The following is a 19,057-nucleotide window of genomic DNA, read 5'->3' on the forward strand; positions in this document are numbered from 1 at the left end:
ATGACCTAAACTTACATATACAATGCAAACTCTATTGGTCACGTGTTTATATATTAGTTGGGAAACATTTGTTTAACAACCTAAACGATCCAAGTCATCATTTTGAGTTAGTCCGGTTGCATTGTGTCTTGGAATTTAGAGCGTTCATTTCGTATTGTTTATATAAACAGATCCCTGAATTATATGTAACCAAAAATATTATTTGATTACTCATTTGAAATTATAAAAATAAATAATTCCAGGAGCTATTACAGAAGTACATACCTCACATGCAACGTGAAGAAACAAGTGCAGAGATTAGCAAAAGATCCAAACGTTGTTGTAACAACCTACGAAGGTGTTCATAACCATGCATCCTTGTGAGAAGCTCATGGAGACTCTTAGTCCTCTCCTTAGGCAACTTCAGTTCCTCTCAAGAGTTTCTGATCTGTGATTTGAATGTTAACTAGTGGTGTAATTATCAAATTATGCTTTAATCGCACTATTGAGCCCTCATCTCCCAAGAGATCAAAATGTATAGAACAAATTTGAGATCATATATAGCTGTTTATGTTTATTCCGATGATTTGTGTCTAATTGTCTCCTTGTTGTGAATTGATTGTTTAGTTTTAGCCTTTTAGGTGAACGATCATATTTAGACATTTAAATTTAGAAAATGTTTGGCGTCATTGTGTGAATGTCAAAACATTTTTTTTTTTTTGTGTTTGACAGGGCCGATCTGACCAAAACATTTCCCGCTAAAACTATAAAAGTGAACGGTCAAGTAAAAGCTGTTAAAAGTAATACACATGTTTCATTTATACCGGTCCAACTATGTAATTTAAGAGCTACATCTTTAACAAATGATATCATTTGCTAAATCACTATGACATTACCGCAAGTCCAATAGATAGAAGAAGTAAGGCTACTTTTGTGACATTAACAAGTCTTCCACAAACCCATTTTTTAGTTACGTTTATTGACTCCAAAAACATATGGTCTATTCTTCTATAGCGATGTAAAGTTAGGAGCCAATCGGTTGAGGATTCTTCCGTAAGTCTGGTAGGTATATTGAGTATTTGAGTTTGATATCTTCTCTATCTTCCTCTGATTTGTTTGGTTGGTTAACAGAAACAGAGGCTACTTTTGTGGTACTATACCTTCTTTTAGTTCTTTCTATCAGATGAATAGTAGATTCCAAAGATAGAGAGTCAAATTAAAGAATCTTATCAAACGAAGAACACTGTTTTCACTGACTAACAAGTAAATATGTAGTAGGTAAACATCGACATAAGGACCTATACGAAGGTGATCACAATCATCCTCTTGAGAAGCTCATGGGGACTTTTAGTTCTCTCCTTAGGCAACTTCAGTTTCTAGCTAGCCAGAGTTTCTGATATGTACATTAAATGTTATTTAGTGGTGATATACTTAATTGTTTAATCACTCCATTGAACCCCATGCATCTCCCAAAAGAGATAAATGTATAGAACAAATCTGAGATCATAGATGCTTTATGTTTATTGAGATGACTAAATTTGTGCTTTGACTTCAATTACAAATATATCAGAACATGCATGAAACATGTATGAGGGAGAAAAGTATAGTGTGAGAAACATTTAGATCGGTTTGATTTGGTGACAATCCGGTTTATTTTCTAAGACGGTTATGAGAAACAGAGTAAAATTTAAAATTGAAGAAACAACTAAACATATAATTGAGACTCAATCTATAAGAATAAAAGACTCAAACTACAACTCATTAACGAATAATAAAAGTGATCCGGTCTTAACCAAATCTAAATATAGGATTCAAGTCGAATAAACTTTTTCCTATCGAACTATATAACCAGCCACCTTAGACTCAAGGTTTTAACTCCGGAGTCTAAGAAGATTTAGAAGGATCAAAGATCTGACCAACAAACAAAGGGGTTCCTGTTTTGTCTTCTTTTATCATAAAAAGAAAAGGATGATCAGCAACAAAATCTATCCTCTTCACAAAAGCACATCCAAAGATTCCAACAACAGCAGTTGCAGTAGCAGCTTCAGCACCTTCTTCATCAATCTCAACACAAGCTTTCTGGTACAGTTCCACCCTATCCAATCCTAATATATTGAAAGTCTTTAAAGCCGAGAATCCGAATTCGATCTTAAACTTTGGGATTCTGAATTCACCAACATCAACCTTTTGACTCGGGATATGGCTATCCAAGAAACCAAGACTTGATGCCATTCTCTCCACAAGATCATCCAAACCATCTTTCTCATCAGGGAGATAGAAGTACATAGAGAAACTTCCACTAGTATCACCAAGGCCTTGTCGAAATGGGAGCTTAAGGACCTTGAAACCATCATAAGCCTTTATGTATTGGTTCTTATGGCTGCTCAAGAAAGGCACAGAAACTGATGTCCCATCGAGAAGGTGAAAGTCTTGGTCTTTCGTCATCGATTTGTGGAATTTATCTTCCCAAGCTCCCTTGAAGTACAAAGCGTTTCCATAAATCCAGATGGTGTCGTCTGGAACAGATCCATGAGGAAGAAGATCTTTAATGAAACCATTGGTGTAATGTAAAGCCCATGCATTCACCTCCATACGCAACTCTTCAGCCTTAAAAACAAAACCAAAAAACAAATTTATCATTAAAAACCAAAAGCTATATCAATACTAGACTAGTATCATAATAAGTAAAAAACAGAGCAAACAGGGGATTATAGTTTATAAAGTACCTTTGATTTGAAATCCACTGAAGCCAAAACAGCTTTAAAAAAGTTGTAGAAGAGATTATTCGTAGATGGATCTATATATAATGATTGGTCGATCCAAGCGCCATTTACCACTTTGACCGTTGGGCCGCCTATATGACTACCGTCAGCGAAGACGAAGGTAGCAATGACGCTGAAGACAGAGTTGAGCTCATCGATGGAAGAAGATCTGAGGAAGGAGAGGATTTTATCGGCGATCACAGAACTGCCGGGACCAGAAGCCATCATGGTGAACGCTGCGTTGATTGAAGCCGGCGAGAAAACGCTGTTAGAGCGTTTGGCTACAGTAGAGAAGAGATGCCATGAAAGGAACATGGCGACTTCGTTTTGCTTCTTCATAGCTTCTCTCACGTCCATGGCTGACTTTGATCTTGCTGCGAAAGAGATAAAGAGAGATATGCAACTCCGTGACGATCGGTGTTAATGATGACTCAAAAGTCATAACTTACGTGTGTATTTATAGTAGAAGTTTCAACTTCACAATGACGCTACTCTTTGAAAGCTTCAATATTACGCTACTTAAAAAACAAAAAAATAGAACAAAACAACGCTACATTTTTTTTAATATATTTTGTCTAAATGTCGTCAAAATAACGCTACATTGCTTCTTTTTTTTTCTGTCGTATTAGTTATGAAAAATAGAAATATACACTCAAATAATTATAATTATAATTAAACCATTAACACAAATTATAAGTTTTTATGGCTATTTTAGGATATTTTCCTCAATTATTAATCGAAAGAATCAAACCCAACGAACATAATGGAATGGAAATATCTATTAAAGTTTACTAACAGAGCTAGCTAGAACCAACTCAATTTCGGTTTTTAACTGAACTATAGTTTCACAGAACCTGTGAACTTTGCCAACAAAAACTCAGTTAACCAATCCACCATTCGACCAAACCATAGCGCGGTTAATAATCAATCATCTGAGTCCGAATTAGACTAATTTCGAAGGGTCGAAGAGCTGACCAACGAACAAAACGGTCCCTGTTTTGTCTTCTCGAATAAGGAAAAGAAATGGATGATCAGCCACAAAATCTATCTCAGGAGCACAACAACCTTCATCCTCCATATCAGCAGTTGCGGCCGCAGCTTCAGCACCTTCTTCATCAATCTCGACACAAGCTTTATGGTACATTGACATTGAACGCAGTCCCAGACCCAGTACATTCAAAACACGATTAACAGCAAAACCAAATTTGATCTTAAACTTTGGAATTCTAAATTCCCTAAGCTCATCTCTGTAACTCGGAATGTGACTATCCAAGAATCCAGGCGTAGATGCCATTTTCTCCAAGAGATCATCCAATCCATCTTTCTTGTCCGGAAGATAGAAATACATTGAGAATTCACGTTTGTTATCATTACTGCCTCGCCGGTAAGGGAGCCTGAGGACCTTGAAACCGTCATAGGCTCTTACGTATTGATCCGCATAGCTGGTCATGAATGGCACAGAGACAGATGTGCCATTGACAAGGTGAAAGTCTTTGTCTTTTGTATAGGACTTTTCAAATGGTCTTTCCCAAGCTCCTTTGAAATACAATGCGTTTGCGTAAATCTTTTCAGTTTCTTCTGTAACGGATCTAGGTGGAAGAAGATCCATGATGAGATTATTGGTGTGATGCTCAACCCATGAGTTCACCTCTATACGCACTTCTTCAGCCTTCAAAAAGAAACCAATTCATTAATCACCAAAAAGCTATATCAGAAATTTCATTATTACAACTATTCAAAAATAATTTTCTACATTCAAATTTGTCAATCGCAATTTTGTAACACAGCCTCATCATATACATATTTTTTATTTTTTGGAAGACAGCCTTCATAATTTGTAGTTGAGGTTTTGAAGCAATACGAAACAAGAACTATTCGCTCCCAATATGACTCGTTTTGTATGTTTTCTTTCAATTCAAACAGCTCTTCCAATATGAATCATACGTTGAGTAGGAAAATCAAATCAGGTAATGTCTGTGAAACCCTAGCTTTTTTTAATTATGTGAAACCCTAGTTTTTTTCTAATTATGTGAAACCCTAGCTAGTTATTTTATATATATCTATCAAACCCTAGATTTGTGTTTTTTTTTTCTGAAAAAATTTACCTTTGATCGGAAATCTACTGGAGCATAAACAGCTTTGAAGAAGTTCTCGAATAGATCTTTGTACTTGCGATTATTAACCGGAAGGGATTTATCAATCCAGAGGCCATTCGCCGACGTTATCTTTGGGCCTCCACGCGCGCTGCTGTCAGCGTAGACGACGGAGGAAAGTTTTCGAAAGACGGTTTTGAGTTCATCGATTAAAGAAGCTCTGAGGAAGGAGAGGACTTCATCGGCGACTAAATCACCTCCGGGACCAGCGGCGTGCATGGTGATCGCAGTGTTTATGGACGCGGGAGAGAAGATGACGTTAGAGTCTTTGGGTGGGAAAGATAAGACGTGCCCGGAAAGCATCATCGCGACGTCTGCTTGCTTCTTCATAGCTTCTCTTACATTCATGTTTTGATCTGTAACGACAAAGAAAGAGGACTCGAAGAGGTCAGACTTGTAAAACAGTAAAAGGGTGGATTTGCTTAAATATTGAACAGTTTGGTTTTATTTAGGTAATTGAAATTATTAATAAAATGTAGATTTCCTTTTAATAAGTTGAATGAAGGAATCGGGAATAATTTAATTTGGATAGATCCCTTATTTATTCTTCTTCTTTTTTTATTTTTTTTTTTTTTCAAATGGGAAGGTAAAATTAAAAAAAAAAATTCAATGAGAGTAATTTTAAAGTTGAAACAAATTTATTGTATAAAGAAAAAAGAAGAAAAAGTAAATACTCTTCTTATTTTCTTTTCAAATGGGAAAGTACAAAAACCAAAATTCAAAGAATTTAAGTGAACTATATATAGTTTCAAACGAGGAAAGGGAAGTTTCACTTAGAAAAAGAGAGCTGAAACGATGGATCGGCAGCAAAGGGAAGTTTCACTTCAGGCAGAAGCTCAGGAGTTGACAATTGCAAGTAAGTTTTAAGTTTTAACATAAAATTTCTAGGAGGTTGAGAGAGATGATTGTGTGTGTCTGTGTTCTCTGAATGTTGTTTAACATGGCAGGGGAGATTAGGGTAGAATTATATTGAATTAGATCCCTAAACAACTTTTATTTACACTGGCAAAGAGATTAGGGTAGAATTATATTAAATTTAGATTCCTAAACAACTTGTATTTGCATATATACAATTGTAGCTGAAGCTGAAGCATCTGAAGAAGCGATGGATTCAAAGCCTGTCACCATCTCGCAACTGTTGGGAACTTACGTGCGCCGGCATCATGAGTATATGGACCTCAGAATTAAACAGCTTAATTGTGAAGAGGTTCCTGCTGAGGAGAAAGAGAAAGGGACGATGGCCATGGAGAAAATGAGAGTAACTGTGAATGAGACCGTAAGAGGATTTTTAGAAGATTATAAAGACGACAAGAAGAAAGTTGAGACTATGGAAAAGATAAAGGATGGGATAAGGAAGATGGACAAACTTATCGAAGATGCTGCTAAGATCTTGATGTACTTGATCTAACCTTTTTATTATTGGCTTGATTCATGTCAATTGCTCTGTTCCAACTATCTTTTCAGGGATTTTGTTTGTTTATAAGACTTGCTCAATAAGAAGAAGAGAGATCTTTACAAGCTTATTATTATCAATCAATAACAAAGAACCTGTGAACTTTGTCAAAGCCATTAACCAAACCTCACTTGACTAATCTACCTTGTTAATAATCATCTGAGTCGGAATTAGGTTAGGAACAAGATTCCGAAGGGTCGAAGAGCTGACCAACGAACAGAACAGTCCCAGTATTGTCTTCTCGAATAAGGAAAAGAAATGGATGATCAGCCACAAAATCTATCTTCTTAGGAGGCTCCATACCAAGAGCGCAACCTACTAGCACATCAGTTGCAGCCGCAGCTACAGCACCTTCTTCATCGATCTCGACACAAGCTTTATGGTACATTAACATTGAATACATTCCCAGTCGATTCAAAACATTTGTAACAGAAAAACCGAATTCGATCTTAAACTTTGGAATTCTAAATTTATCAAGTTCATCTCTGTAACTTGGGATGTGACTGTCCAAGAATCCAGGTGTAGATGTCATTTTCTCCAAGAGATCATCCAATCCATCTTTCTTGTCAGGGAGATAGAAATACATTGAGAAATTACATTTGGTACCAGTACCACCACTGCCTTGTCGGTAAGGGAGTCTGAGGACCTTGAAACCGTCATAAGCTCTTACGTATTGGTCTTCATAGCTGGTCATAAATGGGACAGAAACTGATGTGCCATTGACAAGGTGGAAGTCATAGTCTCTTGTATCGTACTTTTCAAATGGTCTTTTCCAAGCTCCCTTGAAATACAAGGCATTTGCGTAAATCATGTCAGTTAGGCTTGTCACTGAATCAGGACGAAGAAGATCCTTGATGAGATTATTGGTGTGATGTTCAACCCATGAATTCACCTCTTTACGCACTTCTTCAGCCTTCAGAAAAACCAAACTCATTCATCACCAAATTAACGAGCTATATATATGTTAGCAATTTCATTTTTGACTCTATAGATCGATCAAATATACATTTCTAGATTCAATTTTGTCAAATATATATTTGACTAATTTTGAATATGAAGACTGACTCATAATTCGTAATTAGGGTTTGAATTTGAGTCGTTTTGTATGTTCTTTAGTTCAAACAGTTCAACAAAATCAAAAGAGGGACTGAAGTAAAAGATTACCTTGGATCGGAAATCTACAGGAACGTAAAGAGCCTTGAAGAAGTTCTCGAAGAGATCCTTGTACTTGGGATCAACACGAAGTGACTTATCTATCCAGAGGCCATTCATGGACTTGATCTTTGGGCCGCCACTAGCGCTACTGTCGGCGTAGACGAAGGAGGATAGTTCGTGGAAGATGTTTTTGAGCTCATCGATTGAAGAAGATCTGAGGAAGGAAAGGATTTCAACGGCGGCTGAATCACCTCCGGGACCAGCGGCGTGCATGGTGATCGCAGAGTTTATGGACGCCGGAGAGAAGATGACGTTTGAGTCTTTTGGTGCGGAAGATAAAACTTGTCCGGAAAGGATCATTGCGACGTCGGTTTGCTTCTTCATAGCTTCTCTTACATCCATGTTTTTGATCTGTAACGAAAGAGAAAGGCGTGGATGAGCCTTTAGTATTGAACAGTTTTTTATTTTTATGAAATTGTTATTAGAAATGTAGAATTCTTTTTTAATTAGCCGAATGAAGGAATCAAGAATGGTTTAATTTGGAAGGTTTTTTTTATTTATTTTCTTCTTATTTTTGGTTTTTCCAGATGGGAAAGTGAAACAAACAAAATTCAATGAGAGTAATTGGATTCTAATTTTATATAGGATTTTGATGATTTCAAAATGAGAGTAATGATTTATTGAATTCATTAACAATTGTAGATCTTTTGTATTAGTTGAATAACACAAAATTTTTATTGACTTTATAAAAATCTGAATCCAATAATTCCAAATTTGTTAAGATTTTAAATGATTTTTACAAATCACAAACTAATAACACTAAATTTTAACAACAAATTCTGCATAAAATTTAAATTATTTAAAACTCAATTTAAGTCACAAACCAAATAACATCCCCTAATTTTAAAGTTGAAACAATTTTATTTATTCTTTCTTAATTATTTGAATGAAGGAAATTGTTATCGAACATGTAGATTTCTTTCTTAAATTAGTTGAATGAAGGAATCGGGAATGGTTTAATTTGGATACATTTCTTATTTTTGATACAGCCATTGAAAAAAAAGAGCAATTCTTCATTAAAAAAAAAGTTAAAACAAAATTAATTATTTTATTATATAAAGATAAAAATAGTTAATATTCTTCTTATTCTCTTTTCAAATGGGAAAGTAAAAACAAAAAAAATCAAAGAAATTAACTGAAACTATAGTTTCACGGAAACTGTGGACTTTGCCGCCAAAGCTTCAGTTGTTTTAATCTACCATTCCACCAAACCATAACGCGGTTAATAAAATCATCTGTGTCCGGATTAGATTCCTAATGAGATTCAGAAGGTTCGAAGAGCTGACCGACGAACAAAACTGTCCCAGTTATGTCTTCTCTAATAAGGAAGAGAAATGGATGATCAGCCACAAAATCTATCCTCTTAGGAGGCTCGCTATTAAGAGCATAACCTTCTACTCCAAGAGCAGTTGCCGCAGCAGCTTCAGCACCTTCTTCATCAATCTCGACACAAGCTTTATGGTACATTGACATTGAATACAGTCCTAGCTAGTCGATTCAAAACGCTTTTAACAGAAAACCCGAATTCAATCTTAAACTTTGGGATTCTGAATTTACCAACTTTAACTTTGTAACTTGGAATGTGACTATACAAGAATCCAGGTGTAGATGCCATTTTATCCAAGAGATCACCCAATCCATCTTTCTTGTCCGGAAGATAGAAATACATTGAGAATTTGTGATTGGTATCATCACTGCCTCGTTGGTAAGGGAGCCTGAGGACCTTGAAACCGTCATAAGCTCTTACGTGTTGGTCCTTATAGCTGGTCATGAATGGGACAGAGACCGATGTGCCATTCACAAGGTGAAAGTTTTTGTTTTTTGTATTGCACTTTCTGAATGGTCTTTTCCAAGCACCCTTGAAATACAATGCGTTTGCGTAAATCTTGTCGGTTTCGCTGGTAACGGATCCAGGTGGAAGAAGATTCTTGATGAGATTATTGGTGTGATATGCAGCCCATGAGTTCACCTCCATACGCACTTCTTCAGCCTTCAAAAAAGAAAAATAAAGAAAAAATTATCACCAAAAAGCTATATTAACAATTACGAATTATCTGGTATCCAATTTGACTCGTTGTGTATGCGCTTCATGTAGAAAGAAACATTAAATTAGGTTTCTGCTAAACCCTAATTATATTTCTACGCAACCNTTTTTTTTTTTTTTTTTTTTTTTTTCCTGATTAAAGAGAGATTGAAGTGGAAAATTAATTACCTTTGATCGGAAACCTACAGGAGCGTAAAGAGCCTTGAAGACGTTCATAAAGAGATCCTTGTACTTGGGATCAACAGGAAGTGATTTATCTATCCAGAGGCCATTCACGGACTTGATCTTTGGACCGCCACTAGCGCTGCTGTTGGCAATGGAGGATAGTTCGCGGAAGACGGTTTTGAGCTCATCGACTGAAGAAGATCCGAAGAAGGAGAGGATTTTATCGGCGGCTGAATCACCTCCGGGACCAGCGACTTGCATAATGATCGCAGCGTTTATTGATGCCGGTGAGAAGATGACATTAGGTTTGGAGTCGGACGCAAAAGATAAGACGTGCCTCGCAAGGACCATCGCGACGTCGTTTTGCTTCTTCATAGCTTTTTTCACATCCATGTTTGATTTACAAAAAAGAGAGAGAGAAAGATGACATCCATGTGCTTTATATAGTCAAGGGTTTGATTAGGGAATTTAAGATTACTATTTTTACAAAGAAAAATTTGGGGATATTTGTATATACGCAAAAAAAAACGAAGTAAATGTGCCTTCTCACATGGAAAACTAAATATTCAATGTGAAAGTAAATTTAGTCGAAACAAATTATTTTATTTTCTCATATAAAGTTGAACATACGACATAATAGACCCCGAAATTAACCGACTCATATATATTAACTCTTGAAAAATTCTTGGGTTCATCCCTAGGGTGAACCACTCTTATTCACCCTCTCTTAATTAACCAATCAAAATACAACAAACTGTCATGTCATATCATATTTATAAAATAAATCAAAATTAAAATAAAAAGACAAAACAAGTTAAGGAAACCAATTCTGTAGATTTTTTATTAAGGAAATGATGTTGGTTTAGGTTTATAAAATAACGATTAGAGTTTAGATTTTATAATTAAACGAAATCATATGACGGTTTGGGTTTACAAAATAGTGGTTAGAGTTTAGTTTTTACAATTAAACAAAATTATATGTCGTTTTGGGTTTACAAAAGAGTGGATAGAGTTTAGGGTATAGATTTTATAATTAAATGAAATTATATGTCGGTTTGGGTTTACAAAAGAGTGGTTAGGGTTTAGATTTTAAAATAAAAAAAAAATATATGTCGGTTTGGGTTTACAAAAGAGTGGTTAGGGTTTAGATTTTAAAATTAAAAAAAAAAATATATATGTCGGTTTGGGTTTACAAAAGAGTGGTTATGGTTTAGATTTTAAAATTAAGAAAGATTATATGTCGGTTTGGGCTTACAAAAGAGTGGTTAGGGTTTAGATTTTAAAATTAAGCAAAATTATATATCGGTTTCGGTTTATAAAATAGTGGTTAGGGTTTAGATTTTAAAATTAAGAAAAATTAAATGTCGGTTTGGGTTTACAAAAGAGTGGTTAGGGTTTAGATTTTAAAATTAAGAAAAATTATATGTCGGTTTGGGTTTACAAAAGAGTGGTTAGGGTTTAGATTTTAAAATTAAGAAAAATTATATGTCGGTTTGGGTTTACAAAAGAGTGGTTAGGGTTTAGATTTTAAAATTAAGAAAAATTATATGTCGGTTTGGGTTTACAAAAGAGTGGTTAGGGTTTAGATTTTAAAATTAAGAAAAATTATATGTCGGTTTGGGTTTACAAAAGAGTGGTTAGGGTTTAGATTTTAAAATTAAGAAAAATTATATGTCGGTTTGGGTTTACAAAAGAGTGGTTAGGGTTTAGATTTTAAAATTAAGAAAAATTATATGTCGGTTTGGGTTTACAAAAGAGTGGTTAGGGTTTAGATTTTAAAATTAAGCAAAATTATATGTCGGTTTGGATTTATAAAATAGTGGTTAGGGTTTAGATTTTAAAATTAAGCAAAATTATATGTCGGTTTGGGTTTACAAAAGAGTGGTTAGGGTTTATATTTTAAAATTAAGCAAAATTATATGTCGGTTTGAGTTTATAAAATAGTGGTTAGGGTTTATATTTTAATTTCGGTTTATAAAAAGAGTGATTTGGGTTTAGATGTTATAATTTAAAACTATAATATAATGTTTAGAATTAATAATTTTAAAATTAATTGATATACAAAATTTGTTTCCTTAATCAATAATTTGTTTCCTTAAGTAAAAGGGGGTGAATAAGAAAGGTTCACCGGGGTGAATCCAAGAATTGTCCTTTAACTCTTGGACTCGTCCAACTTGTCAACAATAGCTTTCGAATGGGCTAATTTCGTAGTTAGGGTGTAACAGCAGGCTTCAGAGTCGATGTCTCTTTCAATGCCTTCTGAGTGACTCTTTCGCTTCAGAGTCCTGCCTTTCGAGTTTGAAGTTTGCAGGAGTGGTATTATGTTCACGCTGGTAGTCCTCCCACCTAAGCTCCTCATGGTTTTTTTCTATGTATGCAGGAGTGTCTGATGCATCAAAAGCACCTCCAGTGTCAGAGCTACCAAAGGCTGAATCGACGATTTGACCAGCGAACAAAACTGTTCCGGTTTTGTCTTCTCTAATCAAGAAAAAAAATGGATGATCGGCCACAAAATTTATCGGAGGAGGAGGCATATAAGCGCTGCAGCCAGCAAGGCCAATTAGTGCAGTAGCAGCTGCAGCTTCCGTACCTTCTTCATCGATCTCAATGAAAGCTTTTTGGTATAGTGACACATTAAGGGCAAAGTCATTGAAAGCCCTTGAAGCTTCAAACCCGAATTCAATCTTAAACTTTGGTATTCTGAATTCACCAACACTAACTCTCCAACTCGGAATGTGACTGTCCAAGAAACCATCAGTAGATGCCATTTTCTCCACAAGGTTATCGAGTCCATCTTTCTCGTCCAGGAGATAGATACACATTGAGAATTGGCGGCTTGTATCATTATTTCCTTGTCGGTATGGCAGTCTAAGGACTTTGAAACCGTTGTAAGCCTCTATATATTGTCTTTTATAGCTTTGCATGAAAGGCACATGTACTTGTTTGCCATCAACAAGGTGAAAAGGTTTGTGTTTCGTCATTGATTTGTCGAATTTGTCTTTCCAAGCTCCTTTGAAGTACAAGGCGTTTCCATAGATCCAGAGGGTTTCGCTTGTAACGGATCTAGGAGGAAGAAGATCTTTGATGAGACCATTGGTGTGACGTAAAGCCCAAGAATTCAACTCCTTACGCACTTCTTCAAACTTCAAAACAACAACAACCATAGTTACAAAACCACAACCAAACCGAACCAAAGTATCGAAAACATTGAGTAAGATATGTAGTTTCTCTAAGTACAGTTTCACACAAGCTCTTGACCTAATCTAATCAAAGCAAATTTAAAACCTAAGATATACTATATTTTTGCAGAAAAACTTAGAGGAATCAGAAACTAACCTTGGATTGGAAATCAACTAGAGCAAACTCAGCTTTGAAGAAATTCTCAAAGAGATCCTTCGACGCGGGACTACACGGACGTGATTGCTCTATCCACACTCCATTAGCCGACGCGATTTTTGGCCCACCTCTTTTGCTTCCGTCGACAAGGATGTGCGAAACGATTTTACGGAAGGTGGCGTTGAGTTCGTCGGTGGACGAAGACCTAAGAAAGGAGAGGATGCAGGATCTTAGTGTTTCATTGTCGGAGGTAGCAGCGGCCATGGCGAGAACGGCGTTGATAGATGCCGGTGAGAAGACGAGGTTAGAATTTTTGGGTTCGGCAGAAATTACTTTCTGCGCAAGGAACAGAGCAACGTCGTTTTGCTTCTTCATCGCTTCTTGTAAATCCATCTTTTGCTTTTCCTTCGTCTTTGAGAGAGGGTTATGCTATTTATGTTCTGAGCATAAATATATATATATATATATATATAGAAAATATAAGATAAATCGTATACTTACGAGAACAAAAATGTAAAACAAACATATTGATTTATTAGATTTGTAAAATTAAACTTTCTGTCTTATATTTACTTTTACGATAAATCATAACTAGGATCTTGGGTTTTTTTATATTGAATTTTTTATTTAAATAAGTATATGATTTATATACTTATTTAAATAATTATTTTTTTATAAATAAAAATTAAGTGAAGTTTCTAAAGTATTATCATTCATAACAAATATTATATTGATTATGTGTCAATTTGTTTTAGTAATATTATTAAATTGATCAATATATCCAATACATAGATTTTAATTAAAATTTAATATTGGTTTCTAATATAGCATCTCTCCACTTTTAAAAATCTTTTACTATTTACAGATTTTCTTTTGTCAGTTGTTACTTATATATATTTAAATCATTTGTTACTTATAGTATATATCTCATATATTGATAGTATTATAATTAAAAGAAATTATTAGGATTTCTATTAAAGTACTTTATTTTGAGATAATTGGATTAGATGAATTAAGATAAGGGTTACCACATAAAACTAACTAACTATGGTTTTTGTTATTATAATTAATACCTTCAATTTTTCTCATATATTAATTTTTTTTTATGTTATTCTAAACTTTATATTTGAAAAAAAACTGTATATATTAGGGGTGATTCAACCTGACATTTTAAGTGATTTGTGTAAAATTTACAAATCCTATGTTATTCAATCATGGATTTTAAAAAGTCTCGTGAAATCCACTGTTATTGAACTGATGATTTAAAAATCTACTTTAAAATCCATTGTTATTCAAAACAGTTTGTGGATTTGGATTTTAATAAGTTTTAGGGATTCTGGAAGATTTGTGAGGATTTGTTTAGTTAAAAATACAGGAATCCAAATCTCATGATTTTAGGTGGGATTTTAAAGAATTTCCCCATAAATCATATCAACTTCCCTAAAATCTATCAAAATTCCAAATTTACTAAATCCCATAAAATCTTTCAAAATCATGATGTCAATACATCCTCTAAATTTTGGAATCACATCATATTCTGAAAAAAAATCATAAATTTATTAAGTAAATGTATTATATATAATAATAATTTAAATATAAGATCAAATAAAGGCGAAAGGAGAATCACATATTTATGTTTGCTGAGCACATCACATGGTAACAAAGCTAAATCACCATAACATTTTTCGTTGGCTTTCGAATAGCTCAGAACATTCACCATAACATCCTTCTAACAAGATGTAACAGTAGCAGAGTTTCAAGCAACAATGATAATTCTAGAGTTGTTGTGTAATTATCAAAAGAATGAAGAATGAAGAGGTTCCCATGAAAAAAATAATAGCATATCAAAAATTCATTGGATGTTTGTTAATTTCTCATGCATTATGCGCTCTTATGTTGGCAAGAGTAGTTCTTATAGCTTTTAGTGGCTTAGCGATGATTTAACCACAACATCACTAATAATATAGTTAGGTTTCAATCCAATGAACATTTTCCTAAACCCAACAAATCAATTTTTGGTTAAAACTGATGAATGTATATAATTTAGCGAATCATAAGTTCAGAAAGAAAACCTGAAAACGACAGAGAAATTAACCAAATTTATAGACCAAACTCTAGTCCGATTAATGAAAGCCGGGTCCTAAGCAGAAGAAGATTTGGAAGGATCGAATATTTGACCACCGAACAAAACAGTACCGGTTGTGTCTTCTCTAATCAAGAAAAGAAATGGATGATCTGCCACAAAATCTATCTTCTGTACCCTCCCGCCACCACCAATAGGTTTACGTAGAGCAGTAGCAGCTGCGGCTTCAGTACCTTCTTCATCCACCTCAATCAAAGCTTTATGGTGCAATGATACATTAAGGTTAAAGTCATCGACGAAAACCGTTGAAGCTTCAAACCCGAATTCAGTCTTAAACTTTGGTATTCTGAATTCACCAAGTTTAACGCTTTCACTCGGAATGTGACTATCCAAGAATCCAGGAGTAGATGTCATTCTCTCCAAAAGATTATCAAATTCACCTTTTTTGTCCGGGAGATAGATATACATTGAGAAATAGCGGTTGGTACCATCATCACCTGGTAGATAAGGAAGCTTGAGAACCTTGAAATCATCATAATCCTCAACGCATTGCTGCTTAGAGCTTGTCATGAATGGCACAGACACTGAGGTTCCACTGAGAAGGTGAAAAGGTTTGTGTTGCGTCATTGACTTATCGAATTTGTTTTGCCAAACTCCTTTGAAGTACAATGCGTTGCCGTAAATCTGAGCGGTCTCGTTTGTAACGGATCCAGGAGGAAGAAGATCTTTGATGAGACCATTGGTGTGATGTAAAGCCCACGAATTCACCTCCTCACGTACTTCAGCAGACTTCAAAACAACAACAACAACAACAACAACAACAACAAACATAATAACAAAACCACAACCAAACAAAACCGAACTAAAGATCGAAAACATTGAATAAGATATAAATGTAGTTTCACACATGCCAGCTCATTGACCTAGCTAATCTAATCAAAGCAAATTCGAAATTGAAAAGAGAGAAATCAGAAACCAACCTTGGATATGAAATCAACTTTGGCGAAAGCAGCCTTGAAAAAGTTATCAAAGAGATCTTTCGACTCGGGGCTACACGAGATTGATTTCTCTATCCACACTCCATTAACCGACGAAATCTTTGGCCCACCTCCTTTGCTTCCATCCAAAAGGACGAGAGAAGCGATTTCGCTGAAGACGGAGTTGAGCTCGTCGGTGGAAGAAGACCTAAGAAAGGAAACGATGGAGGACCTTAATGTTTCCTCTTCGCAGGTAGCAGCGACCATGGTGAGTACGGCCTTAATAGATGTCGGAGAGAAGACGAAGTTACAGTTTTTGGCTACGGCAGAAATTACTTTCCCCGCAAGGAACAGAGCAACGTCGTTTTGCTTATTCATCGCTTTCTGCACATCCAATATCTTCCTTTTCTTCGCCACTCCGACAGAGGGCTCTGCAATTTCTAAACTGCTTAATTTCGGCCTCACCATCTTTTAAATGTTTTCTTGTGTCTCTGTGGGTGTGTACTGTGGGTATATATAGAAGACTAAGAAGAGATAAGAACTAGGGTTTGGTGCACCGTCCTATTAGGAAATAAACAAAATTTGTCAATATATGGGCCAACAAATATGTTCAAGAGAAGCCCATCGTTGCACCGCTTAAGGACGAAGAAGTGATTAGGTTAATTAACAAGGACACGTGTAGTATAAGCAGCCGAAAGTTTACCTCCACCGACTCTGAGCTTACGATTCCGAAACGAAATCGAACGATAGAGATACTTTTGTTTTTCACCGATCTACAAAACAAAACAAATGGATGTCGTACAGATTTATTCAACTCAACAGTTTACCGAATCACTATAAATTTGGCTAAACAAAAAATGCTTTGGATGTTAAGCTTCCAAAGAAGCAGAAGACTCTGCGTCAAAAGAGTCTCTCAAAACAAAGCTGTTCTCAAACGGACCAACAAACTGTGATCTAAATTATTATTTTGACCTATTTGTTCAAAAGCAAGTGTGATATTGCAAGTCATGATCTTTGCTTTGTCTACTCATACTCTTGCAAGTCATCTTCATTTGCACTTTCAAAAGAATGCCAATTAGTCAACTATGATGCGAGTCTAATTAAGTAAAATATTATTTACATGTTTATTTTAATATAGACATTAGTATATACATATATCATAATAATAAAAAGTCCAGTTTATTAATCAAAGAATTCGATGTAGTAGTATATGATAGAAGAAGGAAAAGTTCAATGAGACATCATCTAATATATGATATATCTTTTCAGAAAGAAAAAATAAAACCTCGCTTAATTATAAATCCTTCTCCTAAGTGAATTTAGAAACCCGTATGGACCTCCATAAATAAACGAAATAATGCAGCAACAATCATCAGAACACAGAGACAAGAGAGAGTTTTTGTACGTAGTCATTGCCTAATCAGTGAATCATATCAACCTTCGGTATTATACGATATGGATAGCATCATCTCGACGAAATTTAATCTTAGCTATATATCTAAGACGCAGACCGTGAGTTCCAGAATTTCAGGATCCTTCTCAATTAGTATCCGAAAAGTTGAGCGGACTCTTGTCCGGAGTCCTAACGGTCGTGAATGTCTGGCTTACCAAAAACTCTTAGCGGAGAGAAAAGAAGCAGCAATAGATATCCCATATATTTTCCTTGCTAGTGAAGAAATATGCAGAGGATATCTCGCTATGGTGTTTACCAAGGCAAAGTCCACGTGCCGGTGGACTCGACAGTGCATCGTTCCAAAAATCAGCAGAGACGCGGTTAGTATGAGCCGCCGCCTTGGAGAAACAGGGGAAAGAGGCTTTTTGCTTGAAGCTGAAGTTGAAATTGCTAAGGAAACATGGCTGGATAACTGGTTAAGCGCCAATGATTATGACTCTCAAGGTCGTCTAATACCAATGGAACAAGACTGCACAATCTGTCTGGAAGAGTTATCATTAGAAGGTGGTCAAAAGAAGATCATGAAATTGTGTTGTTCCCACAACTTTCACACGGATTGTATTCGGACGTGGCTGCAGCGCAAGCACTCGTGCCCAACTTGTCGTGACGATGTCCAGAATCCCCGACCGCAAAAAAAGATGAAACATATGATATTATTCGCTGAAAATTAATAGACAAAACAAAAGGAGGTTTTAGTCGATAGTTTCCATCAGAACTTGGTCTCTGAAATGAACGTTGCTTTCTCCCGAGTCCCCGACCCAACAACGCATTTGTGCTTTAAGCCACAATTGTAATCTAAAGGCCACATGTAATTAACACATTTTATTATGGTGGTTTAAGCAAATTTCCTAAATCTTGATGGCTCATCTAAAGAGACCGATACTTTCCTACCTTAATATTCATTAGACTAGTCTTTCCTTCTTTTACCTATGTTTAGTATTTCACTATTTCTTTTATAACTTTAATGTTATTCAATTTAATTTCATTCAGTTGACTTTTTTCAATATTTTTTGTGTTATTTCTTACTAGAATTTGTCCCGTGCATACGCACGAATTATTATTTGTGATCACATAATATATAACTACTTATTAATTTGTAATAAGTAATATTTTTTAAAAATTTTTACAATATAATTTATTGGTTGAATATTAGCAAACTTTTATGTTAAAAGTAAATGTAGTTTTAATTTATAACTTTAGGCTTATAATCAACTCAAAATTGAAAAAGTTAAAAATACTCTTTATAATATATATATTAAATAAAGGGTTAAATAAATTCATTTTTCATGCAAGTTAAAATGAGAAATTGAATTTGGCAATATTGTTGAGACAAATAAGAAAAGAAAGGACCCAACAACTAATATGCTTAGTCTTCCAATTTTCCATCATCTTTTTTTAGTAGGCAACAACACACACACATAAGCTCATATTATTTTA

General features: G+C 35.1%; 6 protein-coding genes and 2 pseudogenes across 6 annotated transcripts; 1 reads left to right on the plus strand and 7 right to left on the minus strand.

Annotated features, from left to right (window-relative positions):
• On the minus strand, positions 1,661-3,155 carry LOC104704023 (serpin-Z1-like). The gene is made up of 2 exons (XM_010420138.1): positions 2,706-3,155; positions 1,661-2,586 (listed from the first exon to the last, which is right to left on the minus strand). The coding sequence occupies exons 1-2, from the start codon at positions 3,096-3,098 to the stop codon at positions 1,864-1,866; spliced, it is 1,116 nt and encodes a 371-aa protein (XP_010418440.1). The 5' UTR covers positions 3,099-3,155; the 3' UTR covers positions 1,661-1,863.
• Positions 3,426-5,282, minus strand: LOC104704024 (serpin-Z1-like). The gene is made up of 2 exons (XM_010420139.2): positions 4,847-5,282; positions 3,426-4,410 (listed from the first exon to the last, which is right to left on the minus strand). Exons 1-2 carry the CDS (start codon positions 5,240-5,242, stop codon positions 3,685-3,687), a joined length of 1,122 nt encoding a protein of 373 aa, XP_010418441.1. The 5' UTR covers positions 5,243-5,282; the 3' UTR covers positions 3,426-3,684.
• Positions 5,662-6,404, plus strand: LOC104704025. The gene is made up of 2 exons (XM_010420140.2): positions 5,662-5,750; positions 5,974-6,404. Exons 1-2 carry the CDS (start codon positions 5,690-5,692, stop codon positions 6,300-6,302), a joined length of 390 nt encoding a protein of 129 aa, XP_010418442.1. The 5' UTR covers positions 5,662-5,689; the 3' UTR covers positions 6,303-6,404.
• LOC104704027 (serpin-Z1-like) lies at positions 6,523-7,925 on the minus strand. Its single transcript, XM_010420142.1, has 2 exons — positions 7,512-7,925; positions 6,523-7,260 (listed from the first exon to the last, which is right to left on the minus strand). Exons 1-2 carry the CDS (start codon positions 7,902-7,904, stop codon positions 6,523-6,525), a joined length of 1,131 nt encoding a protein of 376 aa, XP_010418444.1. The 5' UTR covers positions 7,905-7,925.
• Positions 8,817-10,164, minus strand: LOC104705228 (annotated as a pseudogene).
• LOC109125604 lies at positions 12,200-12,935 on the minus strand (annotated as a pseudogene).
• LOC104705229 (probable non-inhibitory serpin-Z5) lies at positions 13,096-13,500 on the minus strand. The gene has a single exon (XM_019227219.1). It carries the CDS (start codon positions 13,498-13,500, stop codon positions 13,096-13,098), a length of 405 nt encoding a protein of 134 aa, XP_019082764.1.
• On the minus strand, positions 15,113-16,634 carry LOC104705230 (serpin-Z2-like). Its single transcript, XM_010421197.2, has 2 exons — positions 16,171-16,634; positions 15,113-15,979 (listed from the first exon to the last, which is right to left on the minus strand). Exons 1-2 carry the CDS (start codon positions 16,543-16,545, stop codon positions 15,248-15,250), a joined length of 1,107 nt encoding a protein of 368 aa, XP_010419499.2. The 5' UTR covers positions 16,546-16,634; the 3' UTR covers positions 15,113-15,247.

This window comes from Camelina sativa, chromosome 7, assembly GCF_000633955.1.
Source record: "Camelina sativa cultivar DH55 chromosome 7, Cs, whole genome shotgun sequence".
Lineage (NCBI taxonomy): Eukaryota > Viridiplantae > Streptophyta > Magnoliopsida > Brassicales > Brassicaceae > Camelina > Camelina sativa.

Coding starts and splice junctions, on each gene's coding strand:
- LOC104705230 (XM_010421197.2), bottom strand. CDS start 16,545: ATGAATAAGCAAAACGACGTTGCTCTGTTCCTTGCGGGGAAAGTAATT. Junction 15,980..16,170: donor AAGTTGATTTCATATCCAAG/GTTGGTTTCTGA, acceptor GTTGTTTTGAAG/TCTGCTGAAGTACGTGAGGA.
- LOC104704025 (XM_010420140.2), top strand. CDS start 5,690: ATGGATCGGCAGCAAAGGGAAGTTTCACTTCAGGCAGAAGCTCAGGAG. Junction 5,751..5,973: donor TCAGGAGTTGACAATTGCAA/GTAAGTTTTAAG, acceptor ATACAATTGTAG/CTGAAGCTGAAGCATCTGAA.
- LOC104705229 (XM_019227219.1), bottom strand. CDS start 13,500: ATGGATTTACAAGAAGCGATGAAGAAGCAAAACGACGTTGCTCTGTTC.
- LOC104704024 (XM_010420139.2), bottom strand. CDS start 5,242: ATGAATGTAAGAGAAGCTATGAAGAAGCAAGCAGACGTCGCGATGATG. Junction 4,411..4,846: donor CAGTAGATTTCCGATCAAAG/GTAAATTTTTTC, acceptor TTCTTTTTGAAG/GCTGAAGAAGTGCGTATAGA.
- LOC104704023 (XM_010420138.1), bottom strand. CDS start 3,098: ATGGACGTGAGAGAAGCTATGAAGAAGCAAAACGAAGTCGCCATGTTC. Junction 2,587..2,705: donor CAGTGGATTTCAAATCAAAG/GTACTTTATAAA, acceptor TTTGTTTTTAAG/GCTGAAGAGTTGCGTATGGA.
- LOC104704027 (XM_010420142.1), bottom strand. CDS start 7,904: ATGGATGTAAGAGAAGCTATGAAGAAGCAAACCGACGTCGCAATGATC. Junction 7,261..7,511: donor CTGTAGATTTCCGATCCAAG/GTAATCTTTTAC, acceptor GTTTTTCTGAAG/GCTGAAGAAGTGCGTAAAGA.